This window comes from Molothrus aeneus, chromosome 25 (assembly GCF_037042795.1).
Source record: "Molothrus aeneus isolate 106 chromosome 25, BPBGC_Maene_1.0, whole genome shotgun sequence".
NCBI lineage: Eukaryota > Metazoa > Chordata > Aves > Passeriformes > Icteridae > Molothrus > Molothrus aeneus.
Window position 1 is genome coordinate 3,161,858 of NC_089670.1, and position 22,067 is coordinate 3,183,924.

The 22,067-nt window shown below is 45.7% G+C and overlaps 2 protein-coding genes and 1 long non-coding RNA gene across 4 annotated transcripts; 2 read left to right on the forward strand and 1 right to left on the reverse strand.

Moving 5' to 3' along the window:
- Positions 1-219: 219 nt before the first annotated feature.
- On the forward strand, positions 220-11,730 carry CYBC1 (cytochrome b-245 chaperone 1). Its single transcript, XM_066565621.1, has 6 exons — positions 220-345; positions 1,419-1,460; positions 2,720-2,793; positions 3,720-3,816; positions 6,297-6,441; positions 7,430-11,730. Exons 1-6 carry the CDS (start codon positions 261-263, stop codon positions 7,557-7,559), a joined length of 573 nt encoding a protein of 190 aa, XP_066421718.1. The 5' UTR covers positions 220-260; the 3' UTR covers positions 7,560-11,730.
- Positions 11,731-11,980: 250 nt separating this feature from the next.
- HEXD (hexosaminidase D) lies at positions 11,981-22,056 on the reverse strand. 2 transcript variants are annotated; one of them, XM_066565616.1, is made up of 12 exons: positions 21,816-22,054; positions 21,388-21,497; positions 21,212-21,299; positions 20,400-20,564; positions 19,166-19,349; positions 17,806-17,877; positions 17,102-17,297; positions 15,692-15,774; positions 14,827-14,905; positions 14,648-14,749; positions 14,074-14,163; positions 11,981-13,205 (listed from the first exon to the last, which is right to left on the reverse strand). In XM_066565616.1, the coding sequence occupies exons 1-12, from the start codon at positions 21,879-21,881 to the stop codon at positions 13,037-13,039; spliced, it is 1,404 nt and encodes a 467-aa protein (XP_066421713.1). In that variant the 5' UTR covers positions 21,882-22,054; the 3' UTR covers positions 11,981-13,036. The 2 variants fall into 2 exon arrangements, with proteins under 2 accessions (XP_066421713.1, XP_066421714.1); XM_066565617.1 differs by lacking the exon at positions 14,074-14,163 and having other exon boundaries at positions 21,816-22,056.
- On the forward strand, positions 12,895-15,059 carry LOC136566468 (uncharacterized). Its single transcript, XR_010785028.1, has 2 exons — positions 12,895-13,244; positions 14,897-15,059. It is a non-coding gene; the product is annotated as an uncharacterized lncRNA (long non-coding RNA).
- Positions 22,057-22,067: the final 11 nt, after the last annotated feature.

The window sequence follows — 22,067 nt, forward strand, 5'->3', positions numbered from 1 at the left end:
ATTTTCAGTGTACATATTGCTCTTCCTGTCAAAAAAGACTGTGTTCTTACCCTGGAGTATCTTTTATATCTTTTATAGTCTAGATTAAGACTTGGTAAGTCCTGAAATTGTCAATGATTTAAATTTTTTTTCTTTCTTTCTTCTTTTTTTTTCTTTTTTTTTTTTTTTTTGGTTTTTTTTTTTCTTTGGGTTTTTTTTTTTTTTTTTGGTGCAGTGAGGTTTCATGAGTCAAACTGAGCTGTTGGGAGTTTCTGTTGAAGATGTACATGTTGGTTGAAAAACGCACAAATTCCCATCTTCACCTAAAGAGGTCACCTGGCATCCGCTCCTGGTCTCTCTGTGTTGGTAAGACCCCAGCATTCATTCCAGGGCTTGCTTTAAGGGAAGAGGGTCACAATAAACTCCTGAAAGAGCCCCTAGTGAAATCCCTGCCTTCCAGGCATTTTCCTTTCCAGAAGAGAAGAGGTTGTGCTTTGAACTCTTCCTTTCTCTTTGCCACTAAATGAGTGTGAAGCCTCAGCATGGCAGTTTCACTGTGAGACTTTCAGTCTCTCATCTGGAGAACCTCAGGAGCTCATGGATGGAATTTTAAAGGAGTCCTGAAAGATCAAGAACAGAAGGTTTATTATGTGTGAAGCTTCTGAAGGGGATTTTAGCTCAAGGAACATCTCAGTTTGCAGGAGTGGAAAACTGCAGTGTGACCGTGCTGGGTTGGGTTGTGTGTGTGGTTGGTGCTGAGCTCCTGAGGACTCTGTATGAAATGGGAAGTCATACAGGGTATTCTGAAAGGCATCTTTATAAACACCACTGAATATGCAGGAAAAATAAACTTGTTAGGATTGTACTGAGAGAGCTGCTGGGGAAGATCTGGTGTATCCTGCTTTCCAGCTGGGCAGATCCCAGTGTGTAACACCACGTTGGCGTTGCTTTCAGGGATGTGCTTGAGAAGATCTTTGCAGTTGCAGCAGCCTCTGGGCCATGGGGCACTCTTCAGCTGCTTCCTCCTCTCTGAGAGAAAGGAGCTGGCACTTTCTGACACAGCTTTAGTGCAAAAGTTGTCTTTTGGCTCCATAGAGCACTTAAAGGGGAAAATAACCATTGCAAGGTTTGTGTGAGCACTCCAAGTTGTGCTGTGCTGAGGGGAAGTGTGGTGTCATGGCTAAATTGAGTCTCTCTGAGGTTCTGCTCCCAATTGTGTCACAAAATTTTTATTTCTGACCCCAGCCACTGTGCTTTTAATGCCTTTGCAGAATGGAAGTTTTTTTAATACTGAGAGAAAAAAATAACTTGACTTTCATATAGTGATCTATGTTGCAGTCACATTTTTCCTGTTTTTGAAAAGTGATGTTTTTCTTCAAGGAATTTTATGTGGTTTTTGAGCTGCTTATTTGTCTTAATTCTCTCTTCTTTCCTCCTAGGAATAGCCTCCATAGGTTTGGCTGCTGCTTATTATAGTGCAGGTAATGCTCTATCACTTTTTTGGGAGAGTTATTTCTTTCCTGGTAATCTGTTTTTCATGCTGATGACTCATCTGCAGCTTCTGTCTGGCCCTTCAAAGGCAGTGGAGGTTCCTCTCCCCCTGTGTGGTGTGAATATTAAAACCAAGAATAACTGTTGCCTCTGTGGCTTACTGTGCTGTGGTGCTCTATTACTCAGCCTCCTTTTCCATTTGCAAGTATTTTTACTAATGATATTGGTACTCTGTGGCATTTTGTACTTTCAGTGTTTTATAAATGTGATTAGCTGCTCCCCCCAGCTCTCCTGGGAGGACATGGAATGATGATTTGACACCATAATGAAATGATTACTTTGCCTGTGACGGAAGTTCTCTGTTTCTCTGGAAACTGTCAGATCATCACTGGCAGAGATTGTGAGATTACTCATCCCAGCACCTTCAGGGATGAGACAGCTCCTGCTGCTGCTTCTCCCCCTGCAGTGCAGCAGCCTGCACCAAATGCCAGCTGTCCTTCCATCCATGGGCTTTGTCCTGGAAGTGCCCTGTGCTGCATCCTGTTAACATCAAGTGTTAAAGCTTAAGAGTGTGTAGGAATGTGCTACCAATAGAGCCCACATATTTTTATTTAAAGAGAAAAATGCAGTGAAAGCTGCTTGAGCCACCAGCCAAATCAGCCTTGTTTTTCTTAAGACATTGCAACAGAGTTTTCTGAAATCTCAGCACAGTTCTGTTGTGCCTTCAGTTAAAAGCCTGAGTGAGCAAATTATTCAGGCTGTGACATGTAAACACTTCCAGGACATGAAATGCAAATGTTTGTTTGTCAAGAGGACCAACTGCTTCCTTTTATGCAGAAGCATGTTTGCTTTATTGAATTTTCATTGTTTTTATCCTTGTCCTCTGCAGCACAAATATTTGGTGTTTGACAGCAGGTTGGCAGTTTTGTGAATGCCTTTTAAGATGCCTTTGTACAGAAGAGAAAGATGTGATGTTACAACCTTGCCAATAATAAATATGCTTATAATTCTGCATGGTTTGAAGCCCAGTGTGAATGAAATCTCTGAAAAGTGTGAATACTTTCTGTATTTTCATTCTGGGAAAGAGCTGTGAAATATCTTGTAGTACAACTAAAGGCAGAAATGTTCCATCAGAGAAACCTTTCCTCCTTTTGTTGCTTTTAAAGGGAGCATGTTGCTTTCAGGCTTGTTTGCATACCAGAGGTGGGGGGAAAAAAAGCTAAATTTGTGCATTTTTTGCATTGTCCAGACAGCTTGGCATGGAAGCTCTTCTACATGGCTGGGTGTTTCTTTGTGGCAGCCCAGAATCTGGAGCAGTGGGAGGTAAGATGCTGAGCTCAGGAAATGAGGGGCTCTGAGTAGGAAGCAGTTGGCAGATGCTGATTCCAGCACTTGTTCAGTCCAAATAGACAAGTTATGCTTTTGGTTTTGAGGAAACTCTCTGGGTTGCTATGCTGGGAATAGAATTAGGGCAATAATTCTTTGATGATACAAGCATTAAAATGTGAAGCTAAACATATGGGTATTTGAAGGGGAGACTTGGCCTAAAATGTTCTCTCTTACACAAAAGAGGGAGGATGACCAGGACATTCAGCTGCACAAATGATTTTGAGTTTAGCCTTCAAGTTAATGACAGAGAAACCACTAAATAAGGGAGCTCTAAGCTTCCAGGCTGCTCAGCTTTTTTCCTCTGGTTTAGAATTGTGTGGATGTTGATTTGAGAGCAGTAAGCCACCTTGTCATCCTGCTGACCTGAGCTGTGTTAGGATGAGCAACTCACCTAAAGAGAGCGAGATCCTCTTTTCATTGATTCATATGAAATTTTATTAATATCTCATATCATTGATATTCATTTTCATTGGGATATCTGAGGTCTGTGTAAGCCTGGCCCATGGAGCACAGCACTGGGATATCAAATTCACTAGAAGTGAAAATTATAGGAGTTACAAGTTAGTGTTCAAATTTAATTCCAGCCTTTATTACATGGGGAATGTGGCAAGAGGGACAATGAACCCATTTTAACTCCCTTCTAGGAGTCACACCAGAGATATTGTAAAGCTTCTGTTAAAACCAAGAGCAAGATTGTGATTTTCATGGTCTAGCAATAGAGGAATGTATCTCTGTCTCTCTCTGTGTATTTTTCTGTTACCAAGATTATTTTCCAATAGAACTATTTTTATTTTACTTTGAAGCATAGCCAGTGATGATGTTTTCAAGAAAATCTTAATTCTTATTTTTCAATTTTACAGGAAGCTGTATTTGATAAAAACAAGGGAACAATCTGCCTAAAAACATTCAACCTCTACAAAAAAATACTGACCTTGTCAAAAGGAGGCAATGAACAAGGTGAGAAAGCAGCATCTGTGGTAGGAAATGTGGTGAGCAGCAGAAGAGATGGATGTGTGCCCATTTAACAGCTTCTCTGGAGTTCTGTACTCAAATTAAGTCACATCTGCTTCCAGATCTGCTTTGTTCCCAAGCAGCAGATGTAACAATCTGCCTCTCTGGGCCCAAATGCTTTTTCTCTGTGTGCTGAATGCATCTTGTTAATTATTTTAATCCAACATAAGGAGGCCTACACATTGCTTTCCCTAATAACCTTAGCCATTCCTTTGGGATGTTAATGTGTTTACCTTGCTCTTGGCTAGCCTGCTTGGCAGCTGGGACTGGTGGAAAAACTTCAATTTTGGATCCAGAAGTTGAGATTCCTGTAATCTCATCTGCTTTGGGGAGCAGGCAAAGGTTTGATAGCATATGCAAGCAGGCATGTTACATCCTGCAGTTAGAGAATATGCATTTAAAGCAGCCTGTGCAGGAGGCTCAGTTTAATGCAGGATCTGATGGTCTTGGGCTTCCTCTTGGACTAACAGAAGTTGCAGTTTGGTCTGTGAGTCAGGGTGGTGAGTTGGTAGCTCTGTTGCAAACTGGGATCTTTTACTCTGTTGCAAAAGTAGGATCTTCTTCCCTGGCAGAGTTTTTGTTCTACTTTCTGATGTAAATAGAACCAGCTCTCAATAAGCTCAGAAGAGTGGCCAAATTTGGGATGACCTTAAGCTGAGTTGGTTTTTAAAGAGTTCATTTTGGAGATGGAAGATAAAAGATGTGGAGAGAAGGATTTTTAATGTTTCTGAGGTTTCCTTTAGGATACATGTTTACAATGGAGAGCTGAGGCTTATCTTATCCTTTATGACAATATCTGGTTTAGGTAGGGTTCATGTGAGGATACAGAGATCAGCAGGGGCTTTGAGCAGTTAAATATTTCAGTATTTCTTCAATCTCAGTAAACTGAACACCTGGTTGCCTACTCCATACAGAAGAACAGTTAAAACTGCCATTAAAGCAGGTGGGAAACATAAGTAGTACTGGGTTGCTCTCTAGTGCCTGGCTGGCTGTATCTTTATCCTTAGGGCCTGTCCCAACTACAGTGTGCTGCAGTCACACCCTGTGCATGTTTCTTTTGCCTGAGCAGCTCAGCAGCTCTTTTGATACCTCAAGTTTTAGCTTTTGTATTTTTCAGGTTCTGGGCTGCTTTAGTGTGTAATTCTGAGCTTCATATTAGGGGATGGTGAGCTCTGTGCACAGAGTAGGGAGATACAGCCTTGCTGTGCTGCAAGGGCTCTGATGAAGGAGGAATGATGAGGAAGACTCCATGGATATGAGAAGGCTAATTAATTATTTTATTATACTATATTACTCTATACATCTAAAACTGAATCTGCCAAGCACTCAAATCTGCACACAACTGCACAGAATCTCGTGACTGTCACCCAGCAGTCCTGACACACACACACAGGCTTGGCCAAGGAAACAAAACACCAGCACTTTGGGTAAACAATCTCCATATTGCATTCTACTTTTGCACAAAGACAGGCACAGCAAATGATAAGAATTGTTTTTCCTTCCTCTGAGGTTCAGAGAATGTGAAATCCAGAAATGTTCTTGGGAAGAATTGTGCCTTGCTTTTCTCATTAAAGAGAAATGTGGCTACAGGGAGATAAAACAATTCCTTCTCTAGCTGGGGACCAAGGACAAATGATCCAAATCTCAGACCCAAGAGCATAAAAAATGTGGACTGAAGAGAGAAAAACAAGAAGGATGGGACTGCCTGGGCCCCTCAGTGTCCTGTCCCAGCCGTGCCCAGCCCCTGCAGTGCCCAGAGCAGCTGGGCAGGAGCAGCCTGAGCACAGAGAGCCCCAGCGCTCCTGCTCTGGGAGGGGCTGGTGGCCAGCAGCAGGTGATGCCTCAGGTTTTGGCTTTTCTGTGTTTCACATTCTGTGCTGCTTTAGTGTGTGGGTCTGAGCTTCATATGAGGGGATGCTGAGCTCTGTGCACAGAGCAGGGAGACAAAACAATTCCTGCTCCAGCTGGGGACCAAGGACAAATGATCCAAATCTCAGCCCAGGAGCACAAACACCGTGGGCTGGAGAGAGAAAAACAAGGATGGGACTGCATGGGCTAAAGCTGGAATGGGACAATGAACTGCAAGATGCAAATGGAGCAGAACTGATCCCAGGGAGAGACCCCGTGCCTGGTTGTGCATTTTGGGACCATTTTGGTTCATCTTGGGTGCAGCCCTGGCTGGGCTCTTGTGCTGCCCAAGGTGGATCCATTGAGGAGCTCCTTTTAATAAATCCCTGCTTTATTCTTTAGCTCTGCATAGTCTCTGCTCTAGCTCAGCCTTCACAAGGCATCATTTTGCTGCTGCAGGAGTGCCCTGGCTGTGAGGGATCACAGCAGTGGTGGCCAAGAGCAGGGTCCCTGTCACCGTGTCAGCAGTGCTGAGGCTGTGCAGCGCTGCTGAAGCTCCTGTTGTGCCCTCCCTGCAGTGGTGGCCGCGCTGAGCGAGATCCGGGATGTGAACGTGGAGGAGGAGGCCGTGCGCTATTTCGGGAAGGGTTACCTGGTGGTGCTGCGCTTCGTCACCGGCTTCTCACACCCGCTCACCCAGAGCGCCGTGCTGGGCTGCAGAAGGTGCAGTGGGGACTTGGGGAAATTGGAGTGTGCAAGGTGGGCAATGCCAATCATGTGGAGCAGTAATTGCCAGCTGTTGTTGACGCCTCAAGTTTTAGTTTTTCTGTTTTCTCAGATTCTGTGCTGCATTAGTGTGGGGGTCTGAGCTTCATATTAGTGGGTGGTGAGCTCTGTGCACAGAGTAGGGAGACAAAACAATTCCTTCTCTAGCTGGGGACCAAGGATAACCAGCCCCAATTTCAGGCCCAAGAGCATAAACAGTGGACTGAAGGGAAGAAACAAACCAAGAAGGATGGGACTGGATGGGCTAAAGCTGGAATTGGACAATGAACTCCAATATGCAAATGGAGCAGAACTGGTCAAAGTGAGAGACCCCATGACTGGCCATCCATTTTGTGACCATTTTGGGTTTATCTTGGATGTAGCCCTGTCTGGGCTCTTGTGCTGCCCAAGGTTCATCCATTGAGGACCTTTAATAAATCCCTGCTTTATTCTTCAACTCTCTCCAGCCTCTGTTCTAGGTCAGCCTTCACAACTGAGCTTATAACTAAGCTCAGTTTTTAGACTTCTTGTGTTACTCAGTTTAACCTTTTAAACCCCATAATGTTTTCATTTGCAGACATTTTGCTAACACCATCTGTCAGGATCATGTTTAAAAATCTCAGATCCCTTTAGTGCTGCATGTCTGCTGGAGTTGCCTTCCTGAGCTCTATAGTGGCAGAGGGGACTAATTCTACTTTGCAAACATTTTGGTGTATTAGTTAGCAGAAAAATTATGTTAAGCATTGATAATAAGGAACCTTGCAGGAGTGGGAAAAGACTGATTTGTTCTGATGTGGAGGGGATTGGTGTGGCATGCTGTCAGCCATACCCTCCATGCCCATATGACTTTCCCCCAAGGCAGTTTTCTCAGGAATTAGCATGCCTGCTCTTGTCTTGTCAGCACTACAGTTCCACTGACTCTTCCATTGTTTCTTCTTTTCCACAGTGATGTGGAAGCAGTTGCCAAACTCATTACGAGTTTTCTGGAACTGGACAGAGTAGAGACCCCACAGGATTTCTCCCAGAGCAGCGAAACAGAGGCAAGTGATGCAGATGAACCACAGGTTAAGTACTGATGGTCATTGTGAACTGAAGCAAGCAGAGGCATTCACACATCTGGAAAATATTCTGATTGTTCTTCAGAACAAGAAACCCCTCACAGCCTTGACCTGGGCATTTCTCAAGGTGTGCATTTACAATGGGTGGAATCTCTCTTAGGGTCCATTGCTTCAAGACCCTGCATGTGGACACTGCTGGCTTTTGAACTTTTGTCACCTCATCAAACTTGTCTAGGAATAGTTATTTATTAATGAATTGGTTTGAAATAATTGCTTTTCCATTAATGAGGATACAGATGTGAACTTCTGCTTACTGCAAACATTTGCTGCAGGTACAGTATATGCAATGTAGAAGAGTTGAATTTGTAACTCATAACACAATGCTTTGAGGTTTCCCCTTTAAAATATGCAATTAGGAGATGCAGAGTAGTGGCACTTTTTTGTTCTCTACTACTGACTTGCCACTGGATATCTGTGGAAATTGAAGTCTGAGTGCCTCTCTTGGAATTTTAAACATCAGGTTGATCAACTTGTAGAGGTGTCTTAACTTATCTCAGACCCACCAAGGAGCCATAAATAGCAAAGGAAAAAGGATCATGATGAAACTTCTTTGGGATGCTCTACCTTAATCCTGTTCTGCTTAACTTCTGGGCAGGACAGAGCAATCTTTTTCTGGACCTCAATGTTTACTATTTAAGCTGTGTATCTAGAAAGGAAGCAGGGACATGTGTAACTTTAGGTAGGGAAAAGACTGATGTCAAACAAGGTGGTAGCTTAGAGTTGTTGAGTATTTCCTCACTTGAAATGATACCCAAGTGCTAAATAATAACTTTTTTTAAGGTAGGTAGCATAGACCAAATGTCTGACTTGTACCTGTGTTTTACTCCAGGTGTGTGGTGTCCTCTGTTCTGACCAATGGTTTCACAAATAGTTAAAATACACATTTTTTTCAAGGTATTTCTGAAGTAAAAGCTACCTCTGTTAGTCAACATATTCTGTCTAGAGCTAGAACTCCATCATGCTTACATTAACATGTCAGTACAAGAAAAAACTGTAAAAAGCTGCAAGTTCCTTCAGCATACTACAGCTGCTTGTATTGAACTTCACTAGGTTTTTCTTAGGAATCTTATGGTCTTTAGACCTGGTTTAGAAAATATGTACACAGTTACACCTAGGAGATGTGAACAGGTACGAGGTAACTGTGTTCTCTGCTTTAACAGTTGGCCAGCAGCAAATGTCTCCTGGCAGCAGTTCCTTGAGAACTTTTAAAAGAGCCTGTGTTCTTGTTCCCAGTCACTCTACCTCTACAGACAGAAGGCTGTGAAAGGTTTTGGTGGAAGGCACATCCTGTTGTGTGTTCAGTTTGGTGTGAAGCTGAGCACCTGCTCATCCAAGATTTGCCTTCCAGCTGTTCAGAGGCAGGCTGTGAGCAGAGGCTGGGGCTGGGGCTGTCAGGGGAAGGTGCTCACACTGCAGCAGGGCTGATGGCTGTTGGTGTAGCTGCCTGCAGCACAGAGCTGGGTCTGTTTCCTTTAAATAAGATAAAAAACTGTAATCATGTCAGGTGTCAGTACAGAGCTCTGCCAGTACATGTTCCTGAAAGTCCTCTGAATTGTTGGGGTAATCATGGGGCTTTTGGTGCCTACCCCACACCACTGGAACTGGGAAGCTGCTGGATATGATCGTGGGAAAATCAGGTTGCAATTAGCTACATTTGCCTTTATTCTCCAGCACAGCTGTAGGCTAAGCATAATCATCAAACCTATTTAAAAAATATTGCAGGGTGTAACACTTAATGAAGAGTTCCTCATTTAAATCCACTGTAATGTATACCCCAGGTGATGTTCATTTCAGAGAGAGGAGAATGACACTGGGGATTTGGAGAACTCTTCCCCCACAGTGCAAAATGAGAATGGTGAATGTTCTAAGGACTTGCAGTAAGCAGTGCTGGCCTGGAGTGTGTCATGGTACAGTGTAAGCACAGGGGCTCAGCCTGTGCCAGCTGCTGCTTTGTATCAAGGATATTCAGAGGGCATTGTGGTGTGCATTGCACTTCCTCTGAGCCCGTGGAGTGGACCATGGATAACCCAGACCAAACTGCTGCCTTCAGCCTCAGCTCTGCTGCCTTTCATTTGTATTCCCATGAGGGCTGACATTCCGTGGAAGATGTAAAGCACACTGTAGATCTCCAGTTAAAAATCAGCTTTTGAGAGGTAAATCTGTTGGTCTGACCCTGCACTGCATGCTGTGTCCTGCTTCTGCTGAGCTGCAGTGCATCCAGCTTGCTGTGCATTCATGGTGTCAGTCATGTCTACACTTACAGACTATGCAATATCTTAGACAAAGACTAAAACGTGTAAGGAAATTGAGAATATAGGAAGGGGAATGACCTATAATAAAGTACAATGGGACTTGAAATAGATCCTGTGGAGTAAGTTGTATGTTGGGTTGATGTCAGTGATCACCTCTTCAGAGGTGTTTTGCAGTATCCTCCTCACTCCTCACTATCCTGCTGTGTCAGGCAGGACAGGCTTGGCTGCTGCCATGCACTGTGTGTCTAGGAGGAATTTTGACTCCTCAGCCTTTCCCTTGGAGCAGCTTGGTGCCATCCTCTCGTGCCATTTCCATTTTGCATTTGGCAGCTGTCACTGTACCAACAAGTCCGGTTTCAGTGGGGATCTGTGTTCTGTAGCCTAAGCTAGGAGCATGGGCCCTGGGGATGTTCTCAGACCTGTGTTCTGCAGCCTGAGCTGGCAGGATGGGCCCTGATCTGTGTTCTGCAGCCTGAGCTGGCAGGATGGGCCCTGATCTGTGTTCTGCAGCCTGAGCTGGCAGGATGGGCCCTGATCTGTGTTCTGCAGCCTGAGCTGGCAGGATGGGCCCTGATCTGTGTTCTGCAGCCTGAGCTGGCAGGATGGGCCCTGATCTGTGTTCTGCAGCCTGAGCTGGCAGGATGGGCCCTGGGGATGTTCTGGCAGGCTGGGGGTGCTCCTGTGGGGACCTGTCAGGCACTGCTGGCAGATCCACCCAGGAGCTTCTGTGGCACTGATCCATCTGAGCCTGGCAGTGGGACACTGCACCAGTGGTAGCACAGGCTGATGGGGTTTTCTCTTGTGTTTCTCTTGATCCACATGTGGAGCTTCTTGCCCTCTAGAACTGTAATTTCTAGCTGGAAGACATGGCCAGGTGAATGCAGTAACTGTGCACGTCCAGTTCCCCTGCAATTGCTGTTGCCATGGTTGGGTTGTGGCAGTGTCTGTGCCCTCCTCAGCCATGGGATCACCTTGAGGAGCTGAGGAAGGCAGGTGCAGCTCAGGGCAGGGTCCAGTTCCCTCTTGGACGAGTCCTCTGTCATCCTCCCTTTGTGCCACTTCCCACCATTCTGCTGAAGCCTTTCCTGGTTCTCCTCACTCCTCTTGGGCCAGCAAAGTCAAAGGCCCAGTAAACAGAACCTTACATGTGCCTGCTGTGAAGTGACTGGGACCCAAAGGAATGACCTGAAAGGCTCATTTTGGGTAGGAAATTCAGGACTCCTACAGGTGTACTCATTAACTTCTGCATCTCAGGCTATCACAGAGACTTGTGCCTGGACAGCTGCAGTTTGCAGGACTTATCTATGATTTAAAAAGCTGCACAGCAGAGCTTAGATCAGCTCCAACACCTAAACCAAGCCCTTTTGTCACATCCTTCACTCTAAGTGGCACTTGGCAGGTGCTCCAGGGCAGCTCCTTGCATGGCTGTGCTGGGATGGGATTGGGGCTGTGGCTGCTGCACTGCTTTGTGTAACCTTGGTGTGACCTCATATTCCAAATACTTCACACTGAAATATTCCATACCTGGCATCAATTGTGCAAGTCTGAAAGAAAATCCAAATATTTATAGCTGAGATCTGATTTTTGAGCTGTATTTATGAAGTTACAGATACCAAAACCTCAGCTGGCTCACATCATAAATAAAAGAGTGCTAGTTCTGACAATGTCATAGATGGCTGGGAGGCAAAAATACTTCTGGAAAATGTTTAGAATTTGCCTTATTTTTACTTTAAAATTGCAAGTAGAATTTCAGCAGGGCCTTGTTGTGTTGTCTTTTTTTAAAAAAATGTTCATTGATAAAATCAACTTTGATAACTTGTTTTGCATCGCTGTAGTATTTTGTATATTGTTTTTAATTAAAATTATTAAAATATTAATGGCTGTCTAAATTCTTATTGGGAACAGATCTACTGAAGGAGTTAATGAGGGGGAGGACAGAATAGAAGCTGCTTAGAAGTGACCCTGCTGACACTCCTGCAGCAGTCCAGCTTTTAATTCCATGTTCTATTATTCCATATAATAGAGAGCTGATAGATCCAACTCTGTATTGGTGAATATTTCCATTTTCTCTCCTTTAAACCAAACCAACGTGCTACACACACAAAAAGCAACGCCCTTCTACAACCATTGGAGTATCAAAGGTTTTATTCAAGTAAAATAAATTAAGGTCTTGTTTAGTTCAGGTATACACAGCAACTGGTTCTTTTTAGATCAAGATCTGCATGTGGGCCTGGTTCCTGAGGCTCTCATTGAGTCACCTGAACCTTGTCTTATGCTGTAGTTTTACTTTTTGTATGTTAAGATTTGCTCCAAGAAAATCTCAATACCAGTGCTCCCCAAAAAAATTTAAAGCAAGGCATAAAATGAAGCACAGGAATAATTATTTTGAATATTCATGGTGAAGTAACATACTTAACAAGAGAGAATTGGGATAATCACCAAAAGTCCCCAAAATATATTTCTATGTGTTATGACAAGTTTGACATTAAAGCAGAATAAACCAGTATTTTTTCCTTATATTTAGTAGCTTTAGTCATGGCTCAAATTGGGACCCAGCTGTAAGTGCAGGTTGCAGTTGGGGTTTTACACTGCCAAAGATGCTTTTCTGTGGGGCTGGGGCTGAGCTTTGCTGCTGCTCTGGCAGAAATGAAGCAGCCCAATGTGTGTGAAGGCATTTTCCCTCCAAGCCCAGCTGTCCCTGCCTCAGGAGCTCCCTCCTGCTCCTGATTCCTCTGATGGAGTGAATGGTAGGACACAAGTCAGAGCACAGCTGGCACGGGAAGGAGTTTTGGTACAGAACAAAATGACCCAAACCTTTTTAAAGCATCCTAAATCTCAGGGTAGAAGTTCCCCGGGTCATTGTTATGTAAGAGTGTTGCTACAAATGCTGAATTTGGGAGGACCTGGGTTTTTCTCCTGCCTGGCAGGAGAGTGAGCTGTGACTCACTGCTCCTGTTATGCAAGGGCAGCAAACCTCCCTGACAGGCAGGTGAATTAAGGCTCAGCACGTGTTAAGACAGGAAAATTGAGTTGAAGTGTTTTATGCTAATAAATTCCTTCATGCCTTCAGGTCACTTTTGTTTAACCACACTCTTGAAGATGACAAACTCCAGCTCAAGGCTAGTTGCTGATTTTCACTAGCCATGTTTTCCCAGGGAATGAGTCAGACTAACTGAAATGTCCCTAATTTTGTGCTCTTATTGCTTCATCTAAATCATCCACCACTTCCTGCAGCTTCTGTAGGTGGGGGTGGACATTTTCCTCCATCCATTCCTCTATAGCACACCTGTGGAAAACTTGCTCCATGGCTGCTTGCAGGTCTTGCACCACAGCATTCCACTTGGAGAAGAGCCTGAGCAGAAGTGAAAAGAAGAACCAATGACATCTGCAGGTGAGCTCTGCCTCAGGGGAGGGTTGGCTTACTGGCCTTTGGAAGGGAGCACTGTCCTTAGAACCACTCTACAGGAAAAGAAGCTTCTATTACAAGAGCCCAAAGGACTTGGTTTGGTTCAGGTGGCAAAAGCCTGATGCTGCTTCTGGTTTAGTTCCATTAATCTTGGCACTTTCCTCATGCAAAGACTTTTAAAGTGCCAAAATGTGAGCTCAAAAAAACACTGTGCACATTTTAAGTGTAACTGAAACCCACTGTGAGACTTGTTGGGAATTTAATTCTTGGTTTCATTAGAAAGAGAGATGAGGTTGGATATTCATCTCATCACAGAAAAAAAAATTATAAATGAACCTTTTAGCATGAATTGGCAGAATGTCTAGGACAAGTTCTGAAAAGCCCATGGTGACAGGGGGAAGGGCTGGCTTTATTCCAAGCCCTGCCTGGAATCTGGCCCAGGGTGAGCTCCTGCACCAGGGCCACTGCTTGAGATGCAGCAGGGCTGTAACTCCTCCTGTAACTCCTGGTTACAGGAATAACAAGGGAGAAGCTTTGGGAGACCAATTTTGTACTTGTTCTCAAAGAATTCATTCAACAGAAGGCAAAGATAAAATTAGAACCATAGAATGGCTTGTGTTGGAAGGGAACTGTGAAGATCATCTAGTTCCAACCCAAACATGCTGTATAAAAACATATTCTGGATACTTTGTCTGATTCCTACTGATGTTTCTGAGATAATTATAAAAGAGGTAAGGCCCACAACTCTCTGTACCTGAGTGCCCAAAATATCTCGGACTTTATTTCCCCTGGAGTGCAAAACAAGTGCTGTTACCTGACTGCATCTGGCTGGAGGTGGTGCACTATGATAGGATGAATAATCTTCCTTTTCCTGTGGTAGGGGCTGAACCAGCCTGTGGAATACCTGAAAATGGATGTTGGTGGGAGCAGTGATGGAACAGCAGCAACCTCTGTTTGTCACTGCTGGGGAGCTTTAGCTGAACTCTGCACAGAGATGATGCTTAAGGAGGAAGTTTATTTCAGTCTGTAGATCTTTGGAATTATAGCTTGTGAAAGTGTTCCTGGCAGATGAGCACCTGATAAATTTCATTTCAAGCTCCTTTCTTTTTTAACTACACCATTCAAAATTTTCATTTTAACTTTAAATAGCAGTAAAATGTAATTAAGGAAAGAACTATATGCTTCAAATAAGGCAGCACACAGTATTTAGGAACTTTGCTAAAATATTTTAAATTTTGATGTAAATATTGTGTTCTGCTGAGGTGTCAGTGACACCTGAAATGCAGAGCTTGATATTTAAATCACTTTTCTGGAGTTGTGCCCCACTTTGAGAGGATCAGTTCTAACAGTGCTGCAGCCAGGCAGAGAATCAACAGAAACTTCATTACCTGTTCCTTTCGAGAAGTTCATCCACTGATGCCTTGAGGTGGAAACTAATTTGTGTCACAAGGGTGAGGACATTGCTGCCAGGAAAGGTCCCCAGACTTGGGCTGTCCAAAGAGGATCTGTTAGTTTCTGAACTTACCACACAAGGAGAAGCAGCTGAATTCTGCAGCTGGAATGTTACCTCATGAAAGTTTCAATTTCCAGGTTGGGCATTCCCAGAAGGTTTTCCACATTTTCTTTAACCTTTTCAGAATAGCCACCTGGCAGAAGACAGTGGAAATGAGTAAAGGAGCCTAAGGAGCCAAAGTGTTCATACAAGAGGGGTCTTCTGGAGTATTCTGCCTTGGCTTAGTAGCTCTGCTTTGGTGAAGAATTTTTTAAAAGGTGAAATGGAAATAAAAGAATGAAAAAACATTTGTGGGTGGGAGGAGGAGCTCGGTGTCTTTCACACAGTTGTCTTTTGCAAGGTGAGCACTTCCTAGCTCTGGGCTTTCTGTTCAGGGTGCTGAATATTTCTAGTGCCTTAATTAAAAATCAATAATTAAATGGATTGTGGGGGTTTATTTTGAAACTAAGAAGAATATTGTTGGCAACTGCCTGTAAAGAAAGCAGAAACTACAGGAGGTAATTTACCAGACAGTGTCCTCCCTAGATCAATTTTAAGAAAAACAGTAAGTTAAAACAATTTTTATACATGAGCATGTTCTAAATTAAACTAAATTAGGCTCATTTATATATCACTATTGTTTCAATAAGTTTGAAAAGCAATTCTGCATTTTAAATTTATTTTTTAATATAAGCATAGAGTTTTTGACCATTTGTGTGTTAGATCACAATAAATGAAGAGGATACAGTGGCTATTTTAAAATATTTAAGCCAAGAGGCTTCTCTGCTCCCATACTGCAAATTGTAATTTATTGTTCATAATTCAGGCCATGATCAATTCAGCAAACCATCTCAAAATATAACAAGTGCTAATCTTAGGGCAAGGGCACTTCACTCCTGTGCTAGACATTATCTGAGAGAGAATAAAGCTGACATTGTACCATTCTTTAGTGCCTGCAGACACACAGCCAGGGATGGAATGGCCACAGGGAGAAGCTCACACAAAACAGCGAAGTGATCATACCTGTGTAAGAAAACATCCATTAATTATACATTTTACTGTTAGGGCAGACTAAACAAATAGGAGGGTTTCATATTTCAATCACTAAAATTCAAAGAGCTTTAGAAACATCAGTTTCTGTCTCAGAGAAGACATCACTTATCTCTGAAATATGAAGTATTTCTGTTTTACTAATAAGAACAGATGAAAACCAAATTCTCTTCTCAAGGCAAATTATGGTCAGAAATTGGACATCAGCTCTCTGGTATTCCCTACACCTGACTGCATAAAAATATTTTACTCCTTTATAACTTTAACAAATTCTTGTCTTTTATGGGATTTCATAGTTTTTGAGTTTTCATCAGACATTCAGATAGACACACCATGCATGAACTACAGTGTCTGTTCCAGATGGCAATGCAAGATGTTTTCTGTTACCATCTGCATGGCAATTATCTTTTGTCAGGTGGGCAGTTTGCCTTATCTCTCTTTGAGTGACCACATTCATACCTCCCTGGGGAGGAGACACCTGCTGATAACAGCTATGGAATGTCCCTGCATGGCTGATAAGAACTACAGCATCCCATTGGGAGATGTGAGCCCAGGGGGAGGAGCCAAGCATTCCTACCTGGATATAATCTGAGATTCTGGAACACCAGCACGGCTTCTGCACTGGATTGCCCAGAGGAACAGCAGCTGCCTCTTGCCCTGGATCTTCAGAGGCAGAGACTGCACCTTTCTCCAGGATCCCTGCTCCAGCAGAACCAGCCCTGACACTGCAGGAGGGCTGAGCCACAATTCCAATGGTTCTGCTGCCAGCACCCTGACCCACAGGGTGTCAGGCTGGGTTCTGACTCTGGCAGTGTTGTTTTGGTTTACTGCATTGATTATTTTATCCTTTTATTTTTTCCTTTCCCTATTAAAGAACTGTTATTTCCTGCTCCCATATTTTTACCTGAGAGCCCCTTAATGTAAAATTTGTAGCAATTGGGAGGGAGGGGGAGGGTTCACATTCTCCATTTCAGGGGAGGCTCCTGCCTTCCTTAGCAGACTCCTGTCTTTCCAAACCAAGACAGTGTCTATGAGCAGTTCAAGGTGGCACAAAATCCATTCAAGCCTTCCAACCCAATCTGCTGGGGTGGTGTCCCCAAAGCCATTGCTCCTGCTGGTCAGTGCTGTACAGCTGAAATCCACCCTTCATAGTCTGGGGTGAGACACAGCAGTGACAGAAGAATTGCAGGATGGCAAAGTTCCCTTCTAAACCCCCAGCTTCCCTGGAACTCTTAGGGAGCTGTTGGGTGGAAGTTGGCTTCTCTGTGAGCCTTGGAGGCACACAAGGGCTGCTCCTCACCTCTGCCAGCCGGTCAGCGCGATCCCTTCCAGGACATCAGCAGGGCTCCTCTGGGCCACCTGCAGCCACTCCAGCTGGTTCCTCAGGTGGTGCCCAATCAGGGTCAGAGACTGGTTTGCTCCCGTGGCTCCCTTGAAGGCACTTGCAAACCACACCTTGGAGAAGCCACACCTGCGGTACTTCTCGATGAGCTGCACTGCAGGGACACACAAAGGGACAGGCACAGGATGAGCTTCCTCCAGTTCCAGCCCTGACTGCAAGGCTGCAGGGAAGGGGAACACAGCTCCAGGTCCACCAGAATGCTCAGCCCTTCCAGGCTTGGAGCATCAGCAGGGATGGGGGATTGACACTCTCTCTGAGCAGCCTTTTGGGTGGCTGTCTGTGGGAACCCAGCACATCCCTCTGGCTGTCCAGAACAGCCAGGACCCCTGCCAGGGGGCTCAGAGACCCTGGCACAGAGCCCAAAACACCTGGGGGTTTGATTATGACCCGTGGAGCAAATTACCAACCTTAGATGAAGATCAGCAAGCCACAAGAGTTTAGGTAGAATAATAGTGAAGTTATCACGGGGTGGAGAAGTAGATTTTGGGGTTTTTGGTATGGGGGTTCAGGAGGCAAGATGGAGGGAACTGGGCATGTCCAGCCTTTCTCCTTCTTCTTCTTGGCTATTTTACTTCCACAGAGCTCAGCAGAGAAGTACAAACCTTTGCCCTCCACGTTGATGTCTGTTGCATAGTCCCAGATCATGGGCTGCACCAGCTGTGGGACCCCGGACTCTGAAAGGAACAGAGCTCTTGTAAACCATGGAGAAAAGGTGCTTAAATGAGAACTCAGCACGGGTTACTACAACCAAGGCTTGTCACTGACAGCTGAAGTGCCCCAGGGCATTTTCAGCCTGGCCAGGGTTTGGCACATGCCCAGGGCCACTGTCCTCAGGCATGGTGGAACCATTAACATGGAGGAGCAGTGACAATTTATCAGACACCCCGCTCAGCCCAAGCACACCTCGTTTTTAGCTCCTTGCATCTCTCTGTTACCAGCTGGATTCCACTGGCAGAGCCACAAGAGGAGATTTAGCTAAATTCAAATGTAACATTCATCCTTTGACTTACAGAGTGCCTGGGCTGTGTTTGCACAAAACACAGCTTTTCAAGTACAGCTAAAGATACAAATTTAGCTTTAACTCATTTTATAATCAACTCCTCAGCTGGTTTTAAACATGCAAAACTGACCTTGGAGAAACTGCAGTAAAATGTGCAGAAATTCAGTATTTTAACTCCATCACATTTTAATTTGTTTGTTTTGTTATTGTGGCAGTAGAGTGCACTATACTATACTGTACAGAGCTATACTGTTCTGGTGGAAACTCCACGGGTCCCATCTGCATTTTTGGGGATGATTTCCCTCTATCAAAGCCTTGAATAGGTCAGTCACTGTTGGAGGAGCTGCACAGCTCTTCCTGGTACCATTTAAATCTGTTTACAGCAGCCATGTAAGGTGGCTCTGAAAATGCTGGAGCTCTATCTGTGCTCAGACTACTCCAATTTTAGCAGTGCTTTGATATTTTTCCACAAACAAGACTTGTGATGTCGAGGTCTTGGAGCTACCCCACAATTCAGTATCAAACTCCTCACAATTTGCACCATGATCACAAAGATGCTCACAGAGCTGCAGCTTCTCTGTGTGAGTTTACACCACTTGGGATCAGGTGCTGCAAAGGGCACAATGAACATCAGAAGGTGGTGAGAGGCACAGAGATTTAGACTTGGACCACAGATGTTAACAGGTTGTTGTTTTGTTTTAATGTGTTTTAATGCTGGTTGTTGTTTTAATGTATAAGGAAAGTAGAATTGATGGCAGCCACTGCAGGGTGAGCATTTTGTGATGGAAAACTGAAGTGTTCAGACTGGCCCACACTCACACAGGGCCTCTGTGACAGCCAAGGACTGAGTGCTTCTATTCTCTAGTCAAACAAACCCAACCTCAGCTCTTGCCAGATTTGTTGTTTTCATGACATTCAGCTGCCAAGCAATCTGTTTTACCTGTGCAAATCTGGTCACACACCTGCCAGTGTTTCCTCACTCATCCCCCTGAGCATGTCGTCCCACACGATGGGTGTCACCATGGGGTAGGACCAGGCCAAACAAGTGGCAACTGCTTTTATGTGGGACAAGCAGAGCTTCTCTGGAGTGTTGTTCTGCTGCTGCAGCCACTGCTTTGACTCCTCTCCTTCACCAAGGTAGTAGACCTGAAACACCAAGCAAATCATCCTGACTTGTTGCACAGAAATAGAGAAAGTGAGGTAGACAATGTTCCAAACCTTTGTCCAGATGTGACCCACTGAGTGGACACATTCCAAAGCACTTCTCAGGGCTGAGAACACTGCAAGCATTTCCATCAGTCTGCAGGAGATTATGGCCATGATTGCATGCATCACTTGAGGGAATTTTCCTACAGAAACTAAAATATCTCTATGCCATATTTGCCTTTGGAGTGTTTGTCCTAGAAATAGCTCTCACCACATTTATTCACTTCAAATCCATCAGGACCTGAGGTGGATAAAATGAGGTTCCTATCTTGGGCAAGATCATCCAAATGTGAGCCCAGAAGCAGCCTGGGGCCATGTCCAAGGGTGGCCCAGCATGCTTGGTCCCATGCAGAGAGTGAATTAAAATTTGCTGGTTTAGAGCAGGTTTTATTTATTCTACATAAATAGTATTTTGCTTTATAACAGCTCCCTGTCTAGCCTTCCCACCAGTTTCAACACAACAGGATACAAAACACTAAACTGGTATCAGTACAGTTGTCATAATGAATTCCAGGGATCTGTGTGCCATCAGCATGGTTTTAACAAACTATGAGAATGAGAAGGAAAAAATTCAAGCTTCTCTATGAGACAAACTACCAAGGTAAAAAACCCAACATTCCAACCACAGAAGTGTTTACTTTGAGTAACTTGCCCAAAACAATGAGCACATCTTACACCAAACCTACAGGATTCCTAATGAGCAGCTCTAATTGATATCTCACTTCAAACACTCACTAAAGCCAAACACTGTTAGCTTCAAGAAGCTGCTTTCAATACTTTGATATTACACTTGTATCTGTGGAAACGACAACCTGTGTTACTGGAATAATTTATTGGCAAAAAGACTTTTCTACACTGGCTCAAATGGTGTTTTCTGTCCCCAAAATCCCACCCAAACATGGCTTGGGCACCACTGAGATGCAGAAGGCTCAGCCCTTGCTATGATTCCTCCAAAGAAAAGACACATTCCCAGCTCCAGAGAAGCCCCACCTCATCACATCCGATGTGAAACCACTGCAGGTCCTGGTGCAGGGCCATGACCTGGTCAATCATGGCTTTGACCAGCGCCAGGGACTCCTCCTTGTGCGGGTTCAGGGCGTTGGGCAGCTCCTTCACCTCCCGCAGATGGGCAAACTGCCTGTGCTTCAGCACAAACTGCAAGGGAAAGGGGAGCTGGGGGACAGCCACCACACCAGGGCACAGCACCCTCCTCCTGTCCCCAAGGCTCTGAGGGCAGGTGTCCTGCTAAACCCAGGGACAGGCTGGGGGCACAGCTGCTGCTCCACGCTGCTGGGGGGTCTCTGACACGAAGAACCTCACAGGGTGGGTGAAGGAAACGGGGAGGTCACTGCAGTGTGACCCTGATGTCAAATCCTGCAGCTGGCAGAGCTGCATAACCAGAGCACTGGGACTTGGATTGGAAAATTCCAGCAGAGAATCCCAGAATGGGTCAGGCTGGAAGGGAGCACAGGGGCTCATCTGGTCCCACCTCCCTGCTCCAGCAGGGCCAGGGCTGTGTCCAGAGTGGGTGTGGAGTCTCCCTCACTGGGGATATTCCAACCTGCTCAGGGTCTGGTCACTACACAGGGAAAAAGTTCTTCCTCATGTCCAGGTGGCACTTTCTGGCCATGGTTTCTGCCCAGAACTGGACACACTGCTCCAGATGTCCAGGAACTGAGCAGAGGGGCAGGATCACTCCCTGCCCTGCTGCCAATGCTCTTCCTACTGCACCCTGAGACCCCACCAGCCTTGCTGTCCCCTCAGGCACTGCTGGCTCGGCACACCCCTCTCACCCAGCTCACCTCCATGTGCCCGAAGCTCTGCACCAGTGGCACCACATCCAGGCCCTGTGCCCGTGCCCAGCTCAGCAGCGCCTGGAGCTCCTCAGGGCTGCAGGAAAACGACCTATCAGTGCCTGCTGGGCATGGCCCGGGGCACCTGCAACACCCAGAGCTGCCTGCGGGGCACCCACAGCTACCTGTAGGCGTGGGGGGCCTGCAGCAGCTCCAGCGGCCCCGTGTACGGGAAGGTGTCCTCATATTCCAGCAGCAGCCCGGTGGCACCCAGGGTACGGAGCAGCGGCAGCACCTGAGGGAGGGAGAGGGAGGGGACACAGGGGATGCAGCTGGGCTGTGAGCAGTGCCACCACCCTGCGCCCCTGTCACCTGCAGCAGGTGTATCCCTCACCTGAGGCCAATAAATCCTTCACCCATATCAGGCACATCCCTCACCTGAGCTCAATACATCCCTCACCTGTGCCAGGGACATCCTTCACCCTACCAGGTGTACCCCTCACCTGAGCCCAATACATCCCTTAGTTGTGCCAGATCCATCCCTCACCTACACCAGGTTCACCCCTCATCTCCCTCAGATTCACCCCTCACCTCCCTCACGTTCACCCCTCACCTGCTCCAGGTACTGCGCGCGCGGCGCGGCGCCCTTTAGGTCCAGATGCACCAGGCGCCGCCACATGCTCTGGCCTCGATTGCTTTGGCCTGTCGCCGCGGCGTCCCTGCACACCCCGCCCGGCCGCACCCCGCTGTCCCTGCCCCGCTGTCCCGGCTGCGCGCCCTGCTGTCCCGGTGTGCCGTTGTCCCGCTGTCCCCTCGTCCCCCTGTCCCGGTGCCGCCCCTCCGCCGCTCCCGGCTCTTCGCTGGA

Bases quoted from the DNA above. Each gene is read 5' to 3' on its own strand.
- CYBC1 (XM_066565621.1), top strand. From the start codon at position 261: ATGTACATGTTGGTTGAAAAACGCACAAATTCCCATCTTCACCTAAAG. The intron at 346-1,418 runs GTAAGACCCCAG...CTTTCCTCCTAG, and splicing joins CTCCTGGTCTCTCTGTGTTG to GAATAGCCTCCATAGGTTTG. The intron at 1,461-2,719 runs GTAATGCTCTAT...TGCATTGTCCAG, and splicing joins TGCTGCTTATTATAGTGCAG to ACAGCTTGGCATGGAAGCTC.
- HEXD (XM_066565616.1), bottom strand. From the start codon at position 21,881: ATGTGGCGGCGCCTGGTGCATCTGGACCTAAAGGGCGCCGCGCCGCGC. The intron at 17,298-17,805 runs GTTTGTACTTCT...GTGTCCCTGCAG, and splicing joins CATCAACGTGGAGGGCAAAG to TGCAGCTCATCGAGAAGTAC. The intron at 13,206-14,073 runs GTAACAGCACTT...ACTTCTGCTCAG, and splicing joins CTCCAGCCAGATGCAGTCAG to GCTCTTCTCCAAGTGGAATG.